Below are 25,645 nucleotides of genomic sequence, written 5' to 3'. Positions count from 1 at the left end.
GGCTCAATATCTCGACAAGCTCTAAATTATTACAAATGTGCAACAGTTTCCGTGCGGCGGACGCGCAAGTTCTGTCTGCTTGAACGGTCGGCGGAGGAGCTCGGAGGAGGGTTTCCTCCCTCTCGCCGTTGAAGAATCATGTGCAGATTAATGGGAGTTGCGTGAAAAGCCCTCAGGGGGGCTTTTTTGGAGTGGCCCCTTCCTCCTACTCCTCCTCCTCCACCTCCTCCATCCTCCCTTTAGTCAGCGCTGTGGATGATGTGCTCTTGTTAAATCCTCCACGCTGACCCTCTCAGTTCCTCCTCTGCCCTCCCCTCCCCCACCCCGCCCCCTCAGGGGGTAGGTCGTGTTATCTTTTCGCGCGCGCGCGCGTCCCTCCGGCGGCCTTTGGTGCATAATGCATAAAGCCGCCGATGTGTGTTTTACACTGTGCCTGACATTATTAAGTCGTTTCAGGCATATCGCCGCTTTTATCTCCGGCGTGGAGGGTAATCAGAGGGGATTTCCTACCAAAACGACTCGGATGTGCCTCCGCCATTGAGCTCTGCCCTCTTGCATATTTCAACGCTCCATTTTTCCACGCACTTAAGACAGTTTCTGGCAGCTATACGTGCATTTAGCCAGTCATTGGATTCCCCTGAAAAGAGGAAAGTCCACCCTTGTATCTACCTTATTTTTGACCTTCACATTGCGGGCCACTCCGTTTCGCGGCCCTCTGACTTTTTTTTCCGCGGGCCACCAAGTTGACCACGGCACTGGTTAGCTGGCCATTGTCCTCGTCTACCTCACCGAAGATTGAAACCCACCGTCGCTTGTGCGCCAGCTTTGTCAAAAATGACAGGTTTGATTTTTTTGTGAAGGAGTTTCTCTAATGAGCCATGCTGCATCGTCGCTCCCTGTCCGATGGAGTGGCCTGCACTCTTTGCAGAGTAGGCACTAATACCAGGTACTACCGCCTAATGGAACAGCATAGGAAGTGCTCGTAGATAAGCCCCATTAAATGTCAGAAGTGTTGACTCCACTGCCACACAAGGATGCCTTGGTTTTTGGTCCTTTTTGCAAACATGTGGAGGGTCCAACAAAGTTCTGATTTGTAATCTGAGAATTGAAAGGCTGTGGGACTTGACAGGTGTAAACTTGGATAAAACGTTTAGTAAAAATAAATTGCTTGCATAACATCTCTATGTGGTTTTACTGTAAATTTAAATTAGCTGCTGAAATCTGATCAAAAAACACTTATTTTCTTCTCTTTGCACCATATGCTACTGTGATTATGCAAATTCCCCTAATGTGGGATAAATGAAGGCACTCCGTTCTATTCTCTTCAATCCCATTCTATTCTAAATACTTAACAAAAGAGGACGACCTGAGTTTTTAAACCCTCGTGTGGAAAGAAAACCAAAAGAATATACATTGATATATTCTGAAAATACCCCCATGAACTTCAGACAAGTCATCTGCAGGTGCGGGAGGGGGATGTTATCTGGAAAACCTGGCAGCCAGGACCGCCGCGGTGCAGCCACACCAAACATCGGCCGAGCCCTGATAGCGTCTATGTTGTCTTAACTGGCTGCGCTTGTTTGAGCAGATGAAGAGAATTTAGATTGATAATGAGTTTTAGAGTCCGCCGCGCTTAACATCTGCGGGTTGGTGGTTGTGATTCAGTGGCTTCGGCTCATTTTGGCTTCACTGTTGTGGCCTCATTTCCCAAATCAATGTTTGGATTTAGGCTTAAGAGCATTAGTGGCCGGGAGCAGATGTAACCAATCAGGGGCCAGGCAGACAAAAAGTTCGCTGGGAGTAAAGTTTGGGTCATACAGTTGTTTGTTTGTGTATGTAGAAGTTCAAAAAAAGTTCTTTGTTTGTTTGAATTTTTTTTTTTTTTTTGTCTGAAAACATTTTTAGGACAGCGTAGCATGATTTGAGATCAAGTTGAAAATAAATGTGTATCGCAGTAATTCCAACATCTATTTGTATCTCTTTTCAATATGTCGAATGGTTGGACACACAGGTCGCAGCACAGTTTGGATTTGAATAACCGAGCCACAGGGATTGATTTTAGCCTTAAGTGGAGACACGGAAAGAAGCAATACCCATCGCCACTCAAGTCCTGCGCTTGTTTTTTGGTCCTCCGTCTCTGATCCTTACCACATGCGCCGGGGCTCCCATCCCCAGATTCCACCTTTTTCCGGCCCTAATGAGGAAACTCTGTTTGAGCTCTTCTTTGCTGTTGGAGGCCTGCAGTGAGGCATCCTATCTGGTCCCCTCCTCCTCGCCCTCAGTGAGGGGGACGAAGGCTGGGCGAGTTTCTGCAAAAGGCAGATCAATTGCACGATCGCTGTCGCTTTCCCTGCCTCAGTCCCGCGCTCCTTCGCGAGCCTTTGTTCCCAGGCACCGACATTGAGCCTTTTGTTTTTGAACATGGAGGAAAAAAAAAAAAAAAAAAAAAAAGTCCCATTATGGGGGACCGCGTCTTCATGGCGCAGCCTGGCTGTCTGATCTGACTGGCAAGGCCCCGCTGTTCAGGCAAAAAAGTCTGACATGCACACACTCGGAGAAATCTGTTGCACAGCCTGCAGGCCCATCTGGCCGCCGCGCAGAAAAAAGGTTGGATGTAGTCGTACGCAAAGTGTGTACACGGTACGGCGGCTCTCTGCTGCTCTCTGTTGTCGCCGTGTGACTCGACAGAATCTGCGACTGAGTTCAGGGAGCTGCCTAAAGGTCCAGTGCGTAGTATTTTGGTATTTTGATAGGAAACAGCGGCATCAAGTGTTTACATTTTTCTATTGTAGCACGCTGTTGCTCATCCTCCCTCTCCCAAGCTTGCCAGCGAACTACGGTGGCCTGCACACGCAAATCCGGATTATCTCGTCGCCCTCTTCTTCTTCGTTGGTTTCTTTAAGGACGCCAGCGTTCACCCTAAATACAAAACACGCTGTCAGGCAGCTGGATTGTCCACACCAGGCTTCCTTAGAAATGCAAGATCTATGGATATTATCATGTATAAATAAGAACCGTTCTATGAGTAGAAAAAACAAATTACTTTTATTGTATCGTGATAATACACTTTTTAATTAATGCCTATATGGATAGTGTATTAAGCTTTTACCAATATAAAAATCATAAATCAGGTCAGAATTTACACATTGGGCCTTTAAATGAAAAGGTTGCACCCTTGCATTTACGCAAACAAAGGAAACGCTCGAGGGTGTGCGCCAGGCCATGGGCAACAGAAAAGAATAGTATGCGAAAAGTATTGTGATTCGTATGTCTTCGCTCTATGAAGACGCCCTGGTCGGGGCTACACGCGATTTTCATCTGTCAGATATTAGGTGATAAAAAAAAAAATTGCTACGTTATTTCTAGCCCTTTGAATCCTCTCGATTACACACTCCTGATTGCAAATGCACGCCAATGCCCACCAGCGAGAAAACACGTCGCAAATTGCATGAAACACGCTCTAAGTAAAGGCTGGGAATGTCAAGTGAACGCGCTAGCCATGCTAACGTTAGCTGAAACTATGCTGGATATAACCCTTGATCCGGACCACAAGAACTTCTGTCGCCATGTTGTGTTTCCAAGAGACATGTCCTCTCTGCTGACGCAAAGGACCTGCATCAGACACAGCTAACAAGGCGAACTGATTTCATTTTGTTCTATTTTAGCTAGCTTTATATCATTAAAACAAAATAACAAGTCTCACGTGTGACCGTGGTTGCCTCGGAAACGCAGCATGATAACGGATTTGGGCGACCGTCCAAAGTCAGTGTAATTTCAGCTAAAATTAGCCTATCCAATCATCCACTTGACACTCACACGCTTGCAGCATTGTATACCTCTTACATTCTGACACACTACTTTCTCGCTCACGAAGTGGGTGTTCGTCGCTCTGGGTCCGAGACTGGGGGGGCGGGGGCGGAGCGATGAAAATGAGAGGAGCGCAGAGCTCTTTCTTTTGATTTACACGCCGTGCTCAGCTGCGCTCTCTAGCGGTGAAAAATCACTCATTGCCCCGTTAACAAGCTCATCGCATTCGCAAGCGGAACGGTAATCTCAGTGATCTGCCATTGACGTCTGCTCCCCTCGCCCGCCCCCCCCGCCCCCTCACACGGATCTCCGACTGAACACGTCGTGCCCTCAGGCCTCGACAACACTGCGTTCTCCGGCGCGCTCCTCGGGTGCGACACTTTTTTTTTTTTAATTTGCTTTTTACGAGGTTTTCACTCACTGGATCCTGTTCCCCGGCGCAGTTTCAGGCCTCGCCAAATGTCTGGCAAATGCCACGCAGAACCTCTTCTCTGCCGCACTTCGTGACACTGTGATTCTTTTGGACGGATGGGACGAGAGACAAAAGCAACAGTGTGTCACGGGGAGACATTTTCCAGCCAATGAATAGATATCCACTTTACAAAAGGCTCATGCTTGGCGGCAGGCGAGGGGAAAGGGTGGGCTTGCGGTGGCACGGTCGTGGGGTTGAGGTGTCTCGGCAGAGGGCAGACACTATTAAAAATTGTCGAGAATTAATAGTTAAATACCTCTATAAAGGAACAGACGTGGCCCCGTTTTTATTTTTTTAAATATTTTTTTTCCCCTAATGCTGCCTGGGCTGTTCTGCAGGCGGGTGATAAGGTGTTGAGGGCGGCAGGTTGAAGTGTGCGTGCGTGCGTGTGTGTGTGTGTGTGTGTGTCTGTGTTTTCCTAAGGGTGGGCTGAAATCAAGCGCACGTGCACCACTGGCTGCCAATGCATGTGTTGTGACGCCCGTCGAGCCATGCAATCAACATCGGCGGCCCTCTTGTGCTTTGGTTTAGAATGCCTTTATAGAGTAGAACGGAGTGCCTGCACTTATCCCACTGGGTACATTTTCACAATTACAGCTGTATATGCAGTGCAAAGAGAAGAAAAAAATATATGAATTAAGAAGAAATAACGAAATAAAATATTTATAGAGTAAGATAGACAGACAAATGAAGCACGTATTTGTTGTTGTTGTTGTTATTTTTTGTTTAGCTTTATTTTTTCAATTCCCGGTGAATTAAAGGTCCGGTGTGTAACATTTGGAGACTTTGAAGAAGAAACATCAACATCAAGTGGTTGCGTTTTAGATTGCAGCGTCTTTTACTCTACCTCCCCCACCTAAGCTTGCCAGTGAGCTACAGTGGCCTGCGCACCCAAACCTGGATAACTTGTCCACCTTCTTCATTGTTGGTTTATTTGAAGACGCGAGCAGTCATCATAGATATAAAATTGTCAGGCAGCTGAATTGTCCACACCAGGCTTCCTTAGAAATATGATGGTGCAAGATGGTATATATGTATATACATATAGAGGGAGGGAGAGAGATGGATACATCTATACACACACTTATGTAAGAGAACCGTAGAAAAACCAAATAACTTTTATTTTACTGCAATAATACACTTTTATTCATGTATTTATAGACGGTATATTAAGGTTTTACAAAATAAGAATCATAAATCAAGCCAAATATGACACACTGGACCTTTAATTAATACAAAGAGCGTCATGGGTTCGGCTGTAATCACACACCACTCTAACTGTTGTGTACCTCTGGGGGCCTCGATGCTAACCGAAAAAAGGACATACAGTCATTTTACATTTTGATTCCTGGCAACACACACACACACACACGTGCACACATCATTACTGCTCACAGCGTGCGCACACTTCTAGGTCAGGCAGCAGCGGAGGGAAATTCTCCCCGTTGACATTTTGTGTTGCTGGCACAATTCCTGACGGCAGACGGGAAGGCGGCAGGAGGATTGTTGGTGACATTCCACATTACCTTGGAGATGGACGCTGACCCGTCTCCACAGGCTAACAGCGGGGCGGGAGGCACGGAGAGAAGGTTTTTGACGGACGGGCGGTAACCGGAGGGGAGGTTAAGCAAAGTAGGCCGGGTGTTTAGAGTAACCTCTACGAAAGAGTAGCTGCGGGGTTAAACAAGAGGATTTGGGGGTTCTAATTCTAGACAATATGTGCAGTGTTGTTAGCCTGCCGCCGTTCTACCTAGCGCTACCGACACCAAAAAGTGTCGGTACATGCCACTGGTAAATTAGCTTGAATCCCTATCTGTACGTGTTCCAGTGGATCCAAAGATCAGCTAGCTCAATACTGCTTCTGCTGCTCTTGTTTGAAACAATCGTGTCTGTATAGGTTTGTGGTGCTGGGCAATTTAAATGTCTCATTTCAATTGCAGTTTTTTTTTTGTTTTGTTTTGTTTTTTTCCCGAACAGAAGAACTTTTTCAAATGAGAGATAAAAACATCATCAACATACCTAAAGCGGTCCAGTTGACGTAACTTGACATTTAAATGCTACGTTTACCCGAATGACTGAGAACCTTCAGACATTCATACGTCATATTACTCATATTACTTGAATTCTTGTGTCAGGTGTCCAGACAAATAAAAAAAAAAAATTGTTGACTAACATCAATTCAGTCGGAACAATAATTCGGACCAAACGGTCCGCGATGAGCCGACCCCTGTTTCTTGAAATGGTGTCAGATCTTTCTTTTAGTTTGCTTTTCAAAGGAAGATGGTTAGCATCGGGCTTTAAGCTTTCATTCAAAGACGCAGTTCCATTTTCCATTTTTTTTGCTCGCCTGCCCGCCGCCGTTGCTGCTCTGCTCTCCGTTTGGCTCTAAATTAAGTCTCAACACATCATTGTATCCCTCGCTCCGCAATTATTTTTGGTCTTATTCAAAACACTCGCTCGACATCGTGGGCCGCGTTAATGAGGCATTGTGGTAATGCACCTAATGGCTTTGAGTGGACGCTGAAGAGCCAAAGAGAAGAATGCGCGCGTCGCCCACAATGCTAAATTAGAGCTAATAGCGCAACAAAGGGCTGCCTTGTCTGCCTCGCACGTCACCGACAAGTCAGCTTGACGACGGGCGAGATCACTTCTGTACTTTTTCGATACTTAATCAGGGTGGGAAAGTCGCGCTTCGAGTTGCCGTTTTTTTTTTTGGTTGTATTAGCGTATTAGCACGCAACCACCTGTGGACCTGATGTCAATGAACTTCAATCAACGGCGCTAAATCACAACCAGAGGTGTCTCAAAACCAACTGAACCCCGTCCAAAGCAAGCAAGGCACGACGGCGGCCAGGGAAAACTCACCTGTGGGGGGAAAAAAAAACCCTGGAGCGGACCGGACTCCAGGGGGCGCTCATGGAGCTCAGTGGAGATAGAAGTAGTGAGATAGGCATCGAATGTCATTGTTCCAGGTCAGTGGGACATTACTATAAACGTCCTGCCCCCTTCGTCGAGGCTCTTCGGGGGGGCTATCGGAACTAATTGGTCGCCTTCGTGGCGGTAACTAAATAAGTGCCGCTCTATGTTTTTCCCTGCCCGTCCTGAGGAGGCAAATTCAAAGTGAAACGGACAGAACTGACACCGTAAAGACGAGGGGACACGGGAGGGTCAGGGCTAGGGCACGACGGTCCGGTCCGAGCAGGTTCCACCTGAGAAACGGTTCAGAATCTCCAGCTTGAGGGGAGAATTTCACGTTGCCGCAAACGGACGCCGTCGGCCCCATTTCCCCGCCGCATTAATGCCACACTGCGTTCCCACCCCCACTCCCACCCCGCCGTCCGTGACGGCACACGGCGGCGGGCTGTTTTTAAGGAAGTGCCCGCTAAGGACAAACCCGTTTAAATATCAGTTTTACGAGAAGCGAGAAGATGAGGGCACAGTCTGGGTTTATTTGTTGAGCCGCAGCTGTAAATTATGGCCTGGGTTTTCTTTGTTGTTGTTGTTGTTGGTGGTGGTGTTTTTTTTTTGTTTTTTGTTTTTTCATTTAGTGCCGGCCGATTCAGATGGTGTTGCCTCCCTCCCCCGCCCCCGCACCCCAACTGGGAGGCTCGCGGGGATGGAGGAAATTATAGGCCATGACTCACACTCGACTCCCGGGTAACCTGGCGCATCAGCTGCCCTCCATCAAACCAGGGGGACAATGCAGAGGAGGAGGAGGAGGAGGAGGAGGAGGCAGCACTGAGGGAGGATGGAGGGCGGGGGAGGGGCTACAGGCTAGGCCCCGTGCCAGCCTCCATCCCACCTCTTGCTCCTCTGGCGCTTCCTGCGCTGCCGCCTCCTCTCTCTCACCTCGGCGGCGTCATCAATGAAAAGGCCTTTCGCGGGGGGGGGGGGGGATGGAAGACTTGACTCCCGGTTCAGAGCGTGACCGACCCCGAGCTGATGCTGCCAAGCTGGGGCAGAACTCTGTTAGAATTAATTGGATGTCACTTTCAGGTAAAAAAAAAAAAAAAAAAGAAAGAAAAGAACAAGGCCGTTTGTATCTCTCTGCACCCCCATGACGCCCCCCCGCCCCCCCAAACCCACCTCACTCCTTTGTACCTCCTGTCCTACTGCCAGAGGAGCTGGACAGTCTGCAGTTTTTGCCAGGAAAGTCTCCTGCAGTTGTTTTTTGTCTCACCTTCTGAACAGTGCATGATTTTTTTTTTTAGCAGACCCATTAAAAGGGCCCAATTATGGTCATTTCCAGATACAATGAACATTTTTTTTTTAATCAAAAGAAAAAAAACTCTAGTTTGAGGTGTACAGGCCTTACAAAACCAGGCTAGTGGCTCTCATGTGGTGATGTCGCGCCCACATTTTTAAAATGAAAAAAGGCAAATGTTGTAATTTTCCATACTCTGCGTTTTAGTTGGCGTGCCAGTGATCCAAAAAATTCAGCCTCCTAGTGGTCAGATTTTAAATTGCAGCGTTCATTCGTTCACCATCCCTCCCCCTCCCGAACTTGCCGGTGAGCTGCAATGGCCTGCGCTCCCCAAACCCGGATGTCTCGTCCACCTTCTTCTTCTTTGTTGGGTTATTTGAGGATGCCAGCGTGCACACTAAATTCCAAAACCGCTGTCAGGCAGCTGGATTGTCCACAACAGGCTTCCGTAGAAATATGGTGGTGCAAGATGGCAGCTAACTGGGAGCAAGAACCTTGCTATATGTATACTCTTATATTTAAATAAGAACCATTCGAAGCGAGGAAAACCAGCATACTTTTATTTGACTGCAAGTATACACTTTTATGAATATTTAGCTTTTACCAAAATAAAAATCATTGGTCAAGAGAATTTTGCGATATTTGGGACCATTTATTGCTACAACTGTCGAAGAGAAGCATCACTTGTCAGACGCAAAAAACGTAAAAAAGAAATTTGTTGTGACTGCTAGATTTCACACCGTTAGCGTAAACAACGTTAGCTCCAATGTAAACATGAAGCTAACGTAAACGTTTAGCTCCATGTCAAAAATAACCAGTCCTTTGCAGTGCGAACATGTTTTTTCGAGTTTCGAGGTTAAGTTTGGGAGCAACTATGTTTTTTTGTTTGTTTGTTTTTTTGCCTACAGTTTTTTGAGTCCCTCTTCGCGCACGCGTTCGGACACGCAGCTCAGACTTTCAGAGCCTCCGACGCCGAAAAAGTGATTCACGACTCGCGGCATCTCGCTGGTCCCTGCATTGATTTCGCCCCGGCGCGAACGGGGGAGGGTAGAAAAATGTGTGAGTGCGCAGAAGCATATGGACACTCTGCCACACGCACACACACACCACACCACACTGCAAGCTGCGAACACCGCAATCGCCACTTCCCGCCGCGAGAACACAGAGAGGGCTATAATGTGCAATATGCTCTCTAATTCAATCGCTCCGTCCCTCTCACTGCCTTTTGTCACCCCTAATCGCTCTCCTCCTCCTCCTTCACCCCATGTGCCCATCAGTGTGGCATCTGCCCGTGTCCTCCCAGCCACTCCGCCGCTCTATCTGTCCGTCGTGCGCATTCTGTTGCCATCTGCCAGTCACGCTTTCATGAAAAAAGGGGCAGATTTTCAACAGAGCCAGCGACCGGAACCGGAAAGTTTTTCTAGTTTGGAAACTTTGGTCGCTGCCCTGTGCGGGAGGAGGAGAGCAAAACGGCAAAAAGCAAAAGCAAAAGCAAGTTTGATGACACGGCTTTGCGATTAGAGCCGAGTGTTGGAGAACTTTTTGAGCGTTCACTTGGCAATGCAGAAAATCACTTTTTATTTCAGCTTGAGGTGAAAATAAATACTTTTAATGCACGCCATGTCCCAAATCACACACTTTCATTAGTACATTTAAATACATGTTTTTTTTTTTTGTTTAGTTTTTATATAGATATATGTATATTATGTAGTGATTACAGTATATCTGTCCCTGGGCAGACGGTAATGTTGCAGCAGGTACTGTTGAAGACCAAAGCGTTGAGATGTTGTTTGACAAGAGACACATTGAGACATAGAGAGAGAGAGAGAGAGAGAGGGAGACATTTTGAATTGAGTAGTTTTAGCTTTCGAGGCCGACAGTGTTTTGAAGCGCAAAAGCAAAGTTGAGGGCAATTAGCATCACATTCTGCTCTGCCCCGAATGGCTGAATTGCCTTTGTTTTAGCCGAGCAACACAGGACAGTCCCACTTACCAGCAGGCCCGGTCCCAATCTTAACTTCTTCTTCCCCAGTTTGATGTTTGCTTGCGTCTTTCATTTCTTTCTCTTGTTAACTACCTGGATTGTGTAAAGCGTCGATGAGAATTAGGCTAAACTACTGTACAGTAGCGCCTGCTCCTTCTCACATCGGGATGCTTTAGGTACACACATTCCATTCTTATTGATAAATGAGGGCCTTATTTGGGGTCTAATACCCTAATTTTTACATTGGGAGTTTTGTCCATAACATTTTGCAATGGATCACTTTTCAAAATGTAAAATTTGAGCCTCAGCTAGGAGGATACAAGCCATCAAGCCAACTCTCACACGCGAAAGTGAGCAATGGAGTGGGCTGGCTACGGGGCGGGGGTGGGGTTTTGGGTGTCACAAACAAACAGGGAAAGAGCGACAGAGAAGAGGCAGAGTGGAGTTGTTGCGGCGAAGTCAACATGGACGATGTAAAATTGTGTCTCGGAAGTTGGAGAAGCAGAGGGAGTTGTCTGAATGGGAGATTTTTGCAGGCTTCCGCGTCCGGCGTGAACCAGGCGTAAGGGTTTACAGGGCTATCAGCTACTAACATTGGTTAGGACTAGGACTGTCCCGATACTTATATTTTCACTTCCGAAACGATACCGATATTTCAACCTTGAATATCGGCCGATACCGATATCAATCCGATATCAGCATGCTACAAATGAAACATACTTTCATTATTTATTCTGTAGTGTGGAGTGTTAAAAAAAAGAAGGCAGCATCAAGTGATTCAAAACAAATTAACAAGTTTACTGCTCGTATATTCTGAAAGCAACTGAGAGCAGGAACAAAAAAACAACAAAACAATATTGTCAGTTAACTAAACTCGTGATGACCCCGACTCCTCCATCTCCACTTTCTGCAGTCTGAGCATGATGTGGAGATTATTTTTCCGCCGGAGTAGAATGGACTGCTTTCTATCGGAGTGTTAATATCGGAGACTTAAGAAGACGTCCGATATAATCCGATATTCCTTTTTTGGCTGATATCGGACCGATATCCGATATCAATATCGGATCGGGACTGCCCTAGCTAGGACACAACATCTTAAGCCAGTGGTTTTTGTTGATTGTGTGTGAACGTTCACCATTACACTCAATTGTTGGACCATTTTGAGTACGCAAATAATGTACAGTCTCTTTTCATTATTTAGAGTGTAGAATCGTTTAGAATCATCTGCGTACGTATGTCATGTTTTGGTGTTGATAATGTGCATTAGTGTTGTCAAACATATCGATATTTTTTCGATATCAATACGAAAATCAATTTTCAATATACGAAAATCAATACTTTTCCAAATATCGTATCGAAGTCTGATATCCAGTATCATGAAAGCACTAATATGCATTCATAATTAATATTTCATATTAATATTTCAGATTTAACACACTCAGATATATACATATATATTAATATACATATATAGTTCATACATACTGTCCATCTGGTTATATCAGTAGAAAATCTGGGGATTGACAGCCCTAAAAGAGGCTGTCTATGCACAAAACATCAACTCGGTGATTAACAATGAAATGTGACTGTCTCCAATATAAAACTGCTGCTAAACCGGTCAATAATCTCCCTACCGAACCTGACTGTACCTGCCTCAATTAGATTAGGGAGGTGAAATGTTATGCAGCGAAATGAAGCCGGTTCGCACAGTCCCTGCAGATTGTGTCCAGTCAAAATTAAGGGTTGGGGGGGGTGGCGATTGTGTTTTTCAGGTCTTCGCTGATTCAATATTCCACTTGGTGCGGGAGAAGTACCGGTCGCTGGTGGGTGGCTGCGCTCCTGTGCACGCTCGACACAAATCCCTGGCAGGCATCGTAATGACCCGAGGTATGGCAAATTTCATTGACTTTCATATATATATATATATATATATATATATATATGTATATCACTTTGAATTATTGAAGTGGCGCAATGTAGAAGTTGTGAGCGAGGCAGCCGCTGATGGACAGAGAGCCGACAGGAAATGGGAAGGGCTTGTAGAAAGAGAGAGAGAGGGAATGAGGGCACTGATACACTGAGAGCGGAGGAGGAGATCGAGGGCTCGGGCTCTGCGCCGCAACTTGCCAGGAGAGTGTACCTTTCCTCCGATGAATAATTGACCATCCCCGGAGTCTCCGAGGAGAATGCCACGCGGCGCTCCGAGTGTCAGTCTTTTCCCGCACCGGACACGGCGTGCTCGGCTGGACGTTCCGACGGAATTCCTGATGCCGGTTTGGAAAGTCGTAACTAGATCGCTGCCATAGAAGTTAATCTGAAAAAGGGGGCGGGGGTACGAGAGGAGGAAGTGTGAGTGTCCAAGACTAGGACAAGTTATTACCGTGCATTTTTTATTTATGCTGTATTCATGTGTTGGTAGCATTCCTGTGGCAAAGTCACCTGAACGCGCACACACACACACACACACACACACACACACACATTCATACAGTACACACAACCGTCATCATATATTCCTAATGGTGCACCGACGCGAGTGTAAACTCCACACTGGCCTGGCATGACGCTAAAAAGAATTCATCTACTATTGATGGAATGTCGTCCAGGTAATGGGAATGTGATGTCATCGCTGAAGAGCGGCTGACTCGGTTGGCCGTCGTCCCGTCGATTTATGGCCGCAGGCCTAAACTATGAACTTTTTCCTGCATTTTTTTGCTGCTAACGGTGTGCAAGGATTGGCCGTCTTAGCAGCTCTTCCAAGAGGAAGGCTAGGTTATCGTGATCGCCCCCTGGCGGTCGGCTTTTGTATAACCAATGTATTTGATTATTTTTTATAATAATTCCAGTCAAGTATCTTAAAATGCTTTTGCTACGGGTTTCCGTTCACTTGTCAATCATTAGTCAGCATGTCGCAACTTATTTTCGCATCCAAGCAACTATGCCAGTGTTGACATGCTGTTTTTGCTAGCCTAACCCTATGCAGGTGTTTAAAGGTCCAGTGTGTAATATTTGGAGATTTTGAAGAAGAAACGGCGACATCAAGTGGTTACATACACGCGTCTGTCACCTTCCCTCGCCCTCCTGAGCTTTGCCAGTAAACTACGGTGGCCTGCACACCCAAATCTGGATACCTTTCCCACCTTCTTCTTCACTGGTTTATTTGAGGACACGAGCGTTACACCCTAATTACAAAAAGTGTGGTTTGGCAGCTGGATTGTCCACACCAGGCTTCCTTAGAAATATGGTGGTGCAAGATGACGGCTAACTGGAAAACCGAATGACTTTTATTGTACTGTGAGTATAGACTTTTATTAATGTAGTATGGGTAGTATTTTAATGTTAATGTAGTATGGGTAGTATGTTAAGATTTAACCAATATAAAAAAATCACAAATCAAGCCAAATATTGCTCACTGGTCCTTTAATGTAGTTCAAAGTTTAGTTTGGTTAATGCCTGGAAGTTGTTTGTCACACTTAGTCCAGTAGTAGACTTTAACCATTAAGGAACCTATACAATCTGTTTCATCCTCTTTTTTTTTTCATTTTTATGCAAATTTTATTATTAGAGAGTGGGTGCAAGTCTCGTGTTGTTGTCTTGTTTTTTTTGTTTTTTTTACACAGGCTTTATACTGTGGGCAGTATTTGCATGTACGTAATGCGCTTTCACTTCACACTATGCTGATACACTTTGCAAAACAGCCCATAACCCGGAGCGTGGAAGTAGCTTGGGAACTGCTTAGCTCTGTGCGACTCGACAAGGTGTCTTTTTTTTTTTTTTTCTTTTCTTTTTTTCATTTGTTTGTTTGTGTTTGTTTGTTTTTTTTCCCCGACTTTGCCCAACTTCTTACGCGGTTGCTTCAAAATGCTTGCGGAGGGGCAAAAAAAGAATGTTTGTGAAGTAAGGTTACAGTTGCTCCCACGCATTCTCCCAGGAATGCTCCCTCATGATAAATGATAAAAAGATTGATAAAAAAAAAAACTGTAATTATACAATACATGTATATATATATATATGCGTGTGTGTATATATATATGTGTGTGTGTATATATATATGTATGTATATATATATATATATATATATATATATATATATATATATATATATATATGTATATACATATATATACATACGTATATATACATATATATATACGTATATATACATATATATATATACATATATATATATATATATGTATATATATATATATATATATATATATATATATATATATATATATATATACACACACACATACATATATATGAATCATGACTCATACTCTTTTCACCATCTTACATCATATACTTACGTAGGACCCCAAAAATACATGTAAAATAAGTAAAAGTAAAAATACATTCTTAACGCAGTAAAATCAGCATCCAATCAGGTTCGATTCAAAAATAGCCATATGTGCGGCTGTGCACATGTTGAAAACTCCGCCATACGTGCTCACCACCCCCACCACCACCACCACTCCCCCCCCCCAACACACACACATACACACGAGTGTTATCTCCCAGGGAGGCTGCAGCCGGCTGGCAGGATGCAGGAGGTCAGCGAGGAGGGATTGATATCTCTGCTGTGTCTGGAGTGCCGCGGCTCATCGCTTTAGACTTCAGTGAGACCGGCGCTCATCCGCGGCCTAATCCAACCCCCCCCCCCTCCCCCCGCCCCCCACCGCCGCCACTCCGCCTGCCAGTAATTGCCTCTGTTTGTTTATTAATAGCATTACGCTATCTTCAGAGATCCAGATGCACGGCTGCCAAGTGTGCCACAGCGAGGCATCGGGGGTGGCGGCGGCGGATGGCCGGAGTCTTTACACTACCCAGGCACACACTCACACACACACAACTCCCCACCACCACTATCTGCCCCCCACCCCCACCCCCCTCTCTCTCTCTTTCTTGTAGCGCCTTAGCTTTTTGGGCACGAGAATATTAATCAGGTTCTGTCTTTGAATCGCAGGCAGACAGCGTAGTCCCACCCCTACCCCACCCGGAACTATTTAACTTGTTCACAGTCGAATGCAGAGCCGCCTCCGAGGCAGACGAGCCAAAGTAAAATGAACCGCCGGTGCAAAATTGCAACGTTGAATTTGAATTCCCTCCGTGACACGAAAAGTGAGAGACGTCCATGTGGAAATTGGTGGAAAAGAAGAAAAGACCCCCCCCCCCCCAACTCTTTCCTTCTCTCTCTCTCTCTCTCTCTCGCTCTCTCTCTCTCTCGGAGCCTCTTAGCGGTCGTTTATTTTGAGGGGTGATAAATACAACCAGGACTCCAAGAGAGATGTTACTAAAATCATTCCAATTCTATTACACATGCTTTCTAAGTCCACATATTAAATGTTCAAATAGGGATTTGATTTTGTTTTTGTTTTTGTTTTTTGTTGCTGCTGTCTTTTCCCCCCCCCCACGTATCCCATCTGGCATAGAAACATCTCGCTAGAAGACGAAATGCCCCCCCCCAAAAAAAAAAGGAAGGGAGAGATTTGAACGCCTCAGCAGTTTCTCACAAAGACACCCTTGTATGTTCGGAGTGGCCGCCGCTCATTAAGATTCGACAGGCGGCGTTCTCCTCTCGGGCCGAGTGCCTTGGTTTTTCTTTCACCCAAAATTTCCCCTGATTAAACCAAAGTGCGACTGTTGACGTCCAGTGGGATCCTCCGACCAACAACTTGTTGCGAGAGAACAAGAGAGCGAACGGAGTTTGTGCCCAAGTGGTGTAGAAATCAGTTTCCAAACGTTGCTGAACTAGAGAGACGATGATGTTTTAAAAGGAAAAATCCGGGATTCATTTTTGCGACGCAAATCAGTTTCTGAGAAAGTATGGATGTTGTGTTTAAGGATTATAAAATTTTGAACTAAAACAGCGACATCAAGCAGTTACATTTTATTGCAGCGTCTCTCCCTCCCCCTTCCGAGCTTGCCAGTGAACTGCAGTGGCCTGCACACACAAACCATGACACCCCATCCACCTTCTTCTTCTTCGTTGGTTTATTCGAGGACGCTAGCATTGCCCTGAATACCAAGCGCACTCTGAGGCAGCTGGATTGTCCACACCAGGCTTCCTTACAAATATGTTGGTGCAAGATGGCAGCTAACTGGGAGCTAACCCTCATAGCTGGATGTATATTCATATATATATGAGAATCGTAAGGGTTAAAAAAAACAGCGACATCAAGCAGTTCCATTTTATTGCAGCGTCTCTCCCTCTCACCCTCCCTCCGCTTTCCGAGCTTGCCAGGGAACTACAGTGGCCTGCGCACACAAAACGCGACACTTCTTCCACGTTCTTCTTCTTTGTTGGTATATTCAAGGACACCAGCGTTCACCCTAAATACCAAACGCGCTCTGAGGTAGCTGAATTGTCCACACCAGGCTTCCTCACAAATATGTTGGTGCAAGATGGCAGCTAACTGGGAGCTAACCCTCATTGCTATATGTATATTCTATATAAAAAATAAAAAATAAAAAACCTTAACACGCTTCCTCCACCCTCCTGGTTTGAGTCATAATGTCTTCAGTGAATGTCACCTGAGCATGTGTTCTGGCAGTGGGGGAAGCTGTGTGTTTTTTCCTTTTGTATGGCTGTTGGAATCCAATCCACCCACAATGTGTCGTGGCTATATTTAGCTTGTCACGGACGTTATTGTGCGGCGTCCCGACAGTGTTGTTATCCGGTGGGGGGGGGGGCGACGTCTCCAAATGACCAGTATCTGGTGGGTTTGAACAGACCCTCAGGCTGTTGACTCCACTCTACCTCCTTCTTTTGGACCACTCCCACCTTTATTTTGTATGTATGCGATTATTTCTGGTTTAAAATCAACATGGTGCCGGAGGGAGGGGTCCTCGGTTTTTCTGTGCGCGCGCGCGCGCGTGTTTGTGCCTTTTTCTTTTTCTCTCCGCCCGCAAACTGAAGGCAACCCCGCTGCCAATTTCATGCCAGGGTAGTGAGCAGCGCAGCAGAAATTATCCACTGCAAAATTGATCTAAACAATTGCAAAGTGGAACGGCGAGGAAAAGCAGCGGAATGAAATTGGAAGAGTCTGTTACCTTTTTCCCCCGCTGGCTTTATCCCAGAGAAGTGGTCGCTTTCGCACTAATGTTGAAAGATATTGAAATATTGTGGCTTGAGGACACATTAAAAAAAATAGTGGCATTGAACTTAAATGTTTTTATTAATTTTTTTTTGATGAAATGAATGAAAATTATTTTTTGATTAACTATTAGAATGAGATGTATATATGTGTATATATATGTACGTGTATGTACATATATATATATATATATATATATATATATATATATATATATATACATATATATATATATATGTATGTATAAATATATATATATATATATACGTGTGTATATATATATATATATATATATATACATATATACATGTGTGTGTGTGTGTATATATATACATATATATATATAAAAAAAATACATACATATATATATATAGTTTTTCTTAACATTTAGCATTAGGGTAAAAACTATAATCTACTATAATGTACAATGTAGTACATTTTGCAATTTTGCAGTGAAGTCAGCATTGAGCTCATTGACTGTTTTTTTAACCTGTTGCTATGAAACATGATATTAATTTGTAATTGTCACGTAATAAAACAATAACAAATTTTGGTTTGTCGGTTCATGAGCTAAAGGGCTCAAACAGCTGCATCCGCAGGGATTTAATGTCACTAAAGCCAGTTTACCAGTTGGGATGCACAGGTATTGATTTTGTAGAAATGCAGTGACAACATTGTCACAGCAACTTTGTGTGCCGAGTGAAAAGTCCAAAGTTTTAGTGGTGTTCAGCTGAGTAAAAGGTAACACAGCTACTGTACCGTTGGCCCATCGTCCATCGTACTTTTTTTTAATTGTCATGGCAGAACCAAAGTGGCAAAAGCGACTGAGGTCGAACAAATAAAATGCAAAAGCCAGTTTGCGAGATGTTCCGCTGCTGAAGGAGCATTGTGAAAAACACCACCAGACCGGAAGTAACGCACAGACGCCATCGAAGTCTTTATTTGGTCTTTTTCTGTTATTTTTGATACTGTTACAATCCTGCTGAGCATGTTGCTCGCGTCGGGGTCTTTTTTGTTATCGCTGAATATTGAACAGCAAACCAGTGGCAACAAAAATAGACAACGCAAATAAACAACGCAATTGCAACCTCTGGTGTTTGTAGGCAGCCATGAATTTCAGGAGCAGCGGGCAAAAGAGGAACGAGGGGGGGAATAATAATAATTTCACAGCAGGACTAATTACCCCCATCTGTCAATTTCGGCTTTACTTCACGGCTTTTAACTCGAGATGAAAGTTGAATTATTATACCTCCTTTTTGCCCCGCGCACGGCCCGCTCCCTCCTTTTTTAAAAAAAAAAAAGAAAAAAAAAAAAAAAGAAGAATTTCGCCCCTTGCCCTCCTTCCTCATCAGCGGAGGTGTCAGGACTATCCTGCCGCAGTGCCATCTGGGCCGCGGCTGATAAAAGCTCATGTGCCGCACCGGCGGCGCCCGCGGCTCTGCCAGAAGCCAGCGAAGCCTGACTTTCAGAGGCGATGGGAGAGATTTGTGGCAGCCGAGGAAGGAATGTCACAGCGCTAACTTGCTGATCCACTCTCGACTCCCCCCTCTGTCTGTCTGTCTGTCTGTCTGTCTGTCCGTCTGTCCGTCTGTCTGTCACCGGCTACCCCCAACCTGGCTGTCCACCCAGGCCCAGTGACGTCACTGACAAATTCGTCTTTTCTCAAATGAAACACATTGTTATTTTGCCTTCCGGGCAGAATGGAAGCTGCTTGAGAGAAAAGCCTTCGATCTGACGCCACCTCGCGGCGTCACTGACGGACGCTTGGAGAGATCAAAGGTCCAAATGTCTTAACATTTTTGCCTAAATTATGTTTATATTGGTAAAAGCCTGACATACTGCCCATAAATACATTAATAAAAGCAGTACAATAAAAGTAATTTGGTTTTTCTACCCATTCCTGTTGAATGGGTGAAAGTAATTATGATATAATTACCAGTTTTGCCACAGTAATCCCATTACATTACTCCATTACTCAAAAAGTAGTTTAGTTACAGTAGTACCCGCCAACACGGATCGCAGTACAATCATAGTAATTTTGTTTTCCCACCCATAGAACTGTTCTTATTTGTATGTAAGAATACACATAGATCAATAAGGGTCTTGCTGCCAGTTGGCTGCCGTATTGGCACCACCATATTTCTAAGGAAGGCTGGTGTGGACAATCCAGCCGCCTGACAGTGCGCTTGGTATTTAGGGTGAACATTGGCGTCTTCCAAATAAATCGACAAAGAAGAAGGTGGAAGAGGTATCCAGGTTTGGGTGCGCAGGCCACTGTAGTTCACTGGCACGCTTGTTCTACGTTCTTTCTTATATACATATAAGAACAGTTCTAAGGGCAGGAAAACCAAATGCTTTTTTTTTTGCATGCATTTTACATACTTGGCCTTTAACATTAGCATTTTCATACTACTATATGACAAGAGGAGGCCTATGCCCACGTAAAAACAGCTCCCATTTTCTGGCGGTTATCACTTGTGACTCAGTGCTTAAGATTGGGGGACGGAGTGAACATTTCATGCATGTGTCACACTCAACTGTGTGAGGGCTATTTTTTAGGTCTGCGTGTCCTGTACAGAATGTGTATTCACTGCTACCTGAGGCTAGAGTCCGTTTTATGCCATCAGTTGTGGTAGGCTGAGCATGACCTTATTGCCTGAAAATGAACTGATTAGAATTTTAGAATGTGCTGAATTTTTTTTTTGCTTTTTTTTGCTTTTTTTTTTTGCTTTATATACAGCAGCAAAACAAACTGGCAAAAAAAAAAGGTTTTGGAATAAATTAAATGTATGGCAACTTTTTTTTCTAGTAAATTTTCTGGACTAATTTGTATTTTTTGTCTGGAAGTCCAACTCATAATTTATCGCTTTGTTTTCCAAAATCAGTCGGAAGAGGAGTTATTTATAACTTTGCACAAAAGTCATATAATATTGACTTTATTGGCCCGGGACTTGTGGGTTTACCCAAAAATCCTGTTCTGTACGTGTGAGCTTCCCAGACAGAGGTCTGCTTCTGTCTCACAGTGAGCAATTAAGAGCTGTTATTTTAAAACACAGGGAAATTGAAACCAGAAGTGATCCCATATTCAGTCCCACATTGACGGAGACGCCCGGACAAAGATGTATTTGCTGGGATTGTCGAACGTTCAGGGAAATTCAGGCGAATTGTGTTGGCGCTAGCGATTTCTGCGCCTCAAAAACGCAACGTGTTGTTGATCGTGTCCCTGCCATTGTTCTGCCGTTGTTCAACAGATTTGGACCTCAGACAGGCCCAAGTGGTGGCGCTGTCCACGGGCACCAAGTGCATCAACGGCGAGTACCTGAGCAACCAGGGCCAAGTGGTCAACGACTGTCACGCCGAGGTTACGGCCCGTCGAGCGCTGCTACGCTTCCTCTACTCGCAACTGGAGCTTTTCATGAGGTGAGTGAGGTGGTGTGTGATTTCCATGTGCCAAGTTCCTCCGTTATTTTTAGAGGTCCGGTTGGGTCCAGCCAGTTAAGTTTGCTATCCAGAAAACTGGCATACCGATAAAGCAAAAATCGCTAGCTTGTTTATCGTCCGGCTAAGTTGCGAACACATTTGGATCCGCGTGGATTTTTGCCGTTTTCTAATAGCTTCGGTCTCGCAAGTGGTTGGCGCCCAATGGGTTTTGACAGCAGGTGACTGCGGTGGTTAGTTTTCTGCGGTGGCCGTTTCTCTCACAGCCATCAAGTCAATGCACTAGTGTGATATCCGATCAGTGCAAAGGGGCCGGTGAGGTGTGGTTATGGTCCCTCTGTGCTCTTCTCAGGGCGGATCTAAATGCAGTGAACCGTCTCTCCGCCCCCATGTACGTCTGAGGAATAAATTGTGCCGATCAATCCGTGCCGTATGTCTTTATCTGCCGTGGTCAAACAATAACTATGACAATAGCTATTTTTGACCTATTTTGGGGGGGGCTTTTCCGTCAAAGTAGTCAATTCAGTGCCTGAATGTTACACAACCTCCAAAAACAGGCTACATCAAATCTAAGGTGTGAGGTAATATTGATGTTATAACAATATTATAGGATATTGAAAACTTTTTGAACAGCTCGACGCACGTCACGCTCGAGCTCTCCCACTAATCCTTGATGGAAGCTCCTAAATGCTCCCGGAGTGTCTCGGCCAACAGCCTTCCCTCAGGATTAGGAGCCCGCCTCGGCGACCTTTGACCCCGGAGCGCCTCCGTCCGCGGCGTTTTCCCGAGCGCCGAGGGAAGCGGCGCGGCACCATTCATCAGATTAGTGACCAGAAGTCCGGGGGGGGGGGCGTTTGAATGTCATATTTGCATACACAGCCCCGACTTTTTGTCTTAGCACAATGCCGCCAAGCAGGTAACGGGGACTCTGCGGCTGAGCGAGGCGGTTAATGGGGAAGATAAGTCATAATGAAACGAGCCAGCAAAATGCCACGACTTCCATATTTACACTGTGAAAGGACGTCGGAGACACGGGGGGGGGGGGCGGCTATATAAAGGTGCGGGGCTCTGCCGCGTGATGGATACTTTCAACCACCGCGCTATGTGCGATGAAAGCCAGTGGCCCACTTTGTTTAGCCGGCTGCTGTGCAAATGGGCGTACACACTGGTGTGGTACGTTGCAGGTATTTTATTTTGTTGGCTCATCCAGAGATACGCAACATCGTTGGAATCAGTCGCACAGTTCTTTTGTTTTCCGCGACGACACAAATGGAAGCGGATCAAGAGATCGCGATTTCGAGCGCTGCCAAGAGTTCCGCGGCAAGCACAGGTTTTTAGCTCCCTAGCTAGCGACTAGGGGTGCAACGGTTTCACATTTTGGTGTACGATTATAGTCTGAGAAAAAAACGCAATTTTACGGTTTTACGATTATTATTATTATTATTATTATAGACATAACACCGGTGTCGGCAAACTTTATTTGCAATGGGCCACATGACGGAACTGCATCGTGTCGGCAGGCCACGGTTCGTTGGGGGGGGGGGCGGGGTGCTGTGGTTGGAAATTGCGCTAACGTTTAAACTGACGGACTGTTGTGAGCGCAAGTAACCGGTTTCGCCGAACGTCTGCGGTTAAATTAACCGCGACGTTTAAAACCGCGGTTAATAGTAAAACCGGTTCACCGCTGCACCCCCTACTAGCGACACCTTCGCCCCTTTGTCTCGCCACATCGACTCTGTTCTCACAACAACAAAGTGCCCCCAAGCGCTTCCAGCTGCGTGCGTCCCTCCTTAACTATTCCCCAGTCTTGTTCAACCGATGCGTCTGTAACTTCCCGACCCGAGCCGGACACGGTGGACGTCGACGCGCGCGAGGTCATTTCCCGGCGTGCACGGCTCACATCAACACGTAACCACCGCATCTCCCGGGAATGAGTTGCGGGAAGTCAGCGGAGGGCCGATAGGTGCGCTGTAGGTACAGAGAGAAATGGAAGACGTGTTTTATTTGCTGTCAGCCTAGCCTTATTGAGCTATGCTAGGCTGACTCAAAATAATTCAGTTCAGTTTGGAATTTTTTTATAAATTTTTTTGACATGTTAAAAACAATAAAATAGAATTGAGGCAGAATTAATAATTGCCCACACACACACACACACACACACACACACACACACACACACACAAAAGCAACATCTGCAAAAAAAAAAAAGAAGGAAAAACAAATAACAATAAAAACAAGATTTCTGCCTGAAATCTCTTTATAATTAAATCTCACGTTCAAAAAAACAAGACAAAACAAAAACCACATATACGATCACAGTATTGTCATCGTGTCAGCCTCTTCAATTTTTTTACACACTATCACAAGTTTTAATCTCATCACTACAACCGTTAGGCAGGCTAACTCCCCCTACTGTCCCACTGTGGTATTTCTTATTCGTCCCGACCTGGTGGTTTCGTGAACGTAAATCTTCCCCTCAAACTGTACACGCTCTCTCTAGATTAGAGTGACCCCTTGGATACAACGTGGTAGCTAACAATTTTTTTTAACTTTGTACTGCTACTAATTCGTTAATGAATAATAAATAACACATTTGCTTGTTTGAGTAACAAGCACGGTGGAATTCGCCTCTCGTCTCGTCAAGGGCTCACGCATTTAGATCGCTCATGTGTGAGCCCACCCAGCCCGGTGGCATCTCGTGGTATTGCAGCTAAATGGTAACATCGAGTCCCTAAGAGGTGGTCGTGACCAACTTTGGCCGAATCAAAGGTGGATTTTGACTCTGATTCCTTCCTCCTCTGTGGCCTTTCAGTGTCGCCTTGGCGCCGGGAACCAATCCCAGCTGTCATTGAGCCGAGGCGGAAGGAAGTTACAGTCTCGACAGTTTGACAGTTTATCGCAGGGTCGCGTAGAAAGACAAACACAGGCGTTCGCACTCACAGACACACACACAGACACACACTGACCGTGACTGAGAGAGGAAACCGGAGTAGACACCGAGGGCCCACGCACATGTAAAAACAAAACAAAACAAAACCAAAAAAGAACTCAGTTGAACGTCACACTGTCACCCGGTTAGAATCAATTTTGAAATATTAAAAAAAAACACACAGTGGCCGTTCCCCTCGAGTGCCACCGAGTGTGTGGGATAGCGATGTCCTCCCATTCCACTCAAAGGTCAAGTGTGGAATATTTGGAGATTGTGAGGGGGGAACGGCGACATCAAGTGGCTGAATTCTAGACTGCAGCGCTCTTTCACTCGCCGTCCCTCTCCCGAGCTTGCCAGTGAACTACGGCGGCCTGCGCACCTAAACCCGGATACCCCCCCGCCCCTTCTTCGTTGGTTTATTTGAGGACGCCAATGTTCACACCTAAAACCACGCTGTCAGGCAGCTGGATTGTCCTCACCAGGCTTCCTTAGAAATACGCCGGCGCGAGATGGCAGCGAACTGGGAGCAAAGAGCCTTATTGATCTATGGATAGTCTTACATACAAATTAGAACCGTTTCAATGGGTAGGAAAACCAAACGACTTTTACTGCACTGCGATCAGTGTTGGCGGGTAATCCATTACTAACTAATCCACTACTGTCATAATACTGCTTTTTGAGTAACGGAGTAATGTAATGGGATTCCTTTGGCAAAACATCCATCAAGTAACGATGCAAAATTTTCAATTTAATCAAGTCCATTCCAAAGCACTGAGCAACCGTTGCTTTATCTTTTTTTTTTTTTTTTTTTAACTAAAGTAATTAGTAATTGATTACTTATGAAACAAAGTAGTTAAGTAATTCGATTACTTTATCAAGGAGTAATCAGTAATTGCGCTACTTTTATTGGAGTAATCCCAACAACACGGATTGCGGATGCGATCATACACTTTTATCGCTGTATCTAAGGGCCGTATAATATTAATCTTTCACCAATGTAAAAAAAAAAAAAATCACAAATCAAAGCTTTTCGGGACCTTTTTATTGGCCTGCGTGGCCGACCGGCCGGCCGGCTGCAGCTACACACCGCAGGTTAAACACCTCCTTGGAAGGGAGCCGGACAGCCTGAGTAATGTCTGCCAGTGTGACAGCCGGCGGAATGGACTGCGGCCCCGGCGGACGGAGGCCCTCGGTGTCCATCTCCCCTCCCTCCCTCCCTCCCTCCCCCTCCCCCTCCGACCCCCCCGCCTGCACCTCTATGCTCCATCACCGGGGGAAAAACAAAAACGCTAAAAATCTATTCCTCCACGCCGTGATGAACGACCGCCTTCTCTCTCATCACTCTCCCTCTCTGACCCGTGTTGTTTGTCTCTCTCTCTTTCTTCCTCCCCCCCCCCCCCCCCCCCCCCCCCGCCCCCTCCCCCCTCCCCGTCTCGCTGAAGCAAAAGGCCGGAGGACTGGGAGGAGTCGATATTCACGCGGCACGCCGAGCGCGGCTACAGGTTGAAAGACAACGTCCACTTCCACATGTACATCAGCACGTCGCCGTGCGGGGACGGCCGGCTCAACTCGCCCTACGAGATCACCTCAGATCGTAAGGCTCTCCCTCCCTCTCTCTGTCGCTCTGTCTCTCTGTCTCTCTCTCTCTCTGTCTCTCTGTCTCTCTCTCCCTCTCTCTCACTCTCTGTCTCTCTCTCTCTCTCTCTCTCTCT

At 45.6% G+C, this 25,645-nt stretch overlaps 1 protein-coding gene across 2 annotated transcripts in view; it reads left to right on the top strand.

Annotated features, from left to right (window-relative positions):
- Positions 1-25,645, top strand: part of adarb2 (adenosine deaminase RNA specific B2 (inactive)) — a 178,197-nt gene that overhangs the window by 132,743 nt on the left and 19,809 nt on the right. For both annotated transcript variants that reach the window (XM_076043147.1, XM_076043149.1), the window contains exons 4-6: positions 12,239-12,353; positions 20,818-20,986; positions 25,376-25,527. In XM_076043147.1, coding sequence (XP_075899262.1) covers positions 12,239-12,353; positions 20,818-20,986; positions 25,376-25,527 — 436 coding nt within the window. The remainder of the gene's footprint in view (positions 1-12,238; positions 12,354-20,817; positions 20,987-25,375; positions 25,528-25,645) is intronic.

Source organism: Nelusetta ayraudi, unplaced genomic scaffold (genome assembly GCF_046127955.1).
Source record: "Nelusetta ayraudi isolate G7.1 ecotype Tasmania unplaced genomic scaffold, CSIRO-AGI_Nayr_v1 ptg000073l, whole genome shotgun sequence".
Classification (NCBI taxonomy): Eukaryota; Metazoa; Chordata; class Actinopteri; order Tetraodontiformes; family Monacanthidae; genus Nelusetta; species Nelusetta ayraudi.
This window is presented reverse-complemented; position numbering and strand designations above follow the sequence as displayed.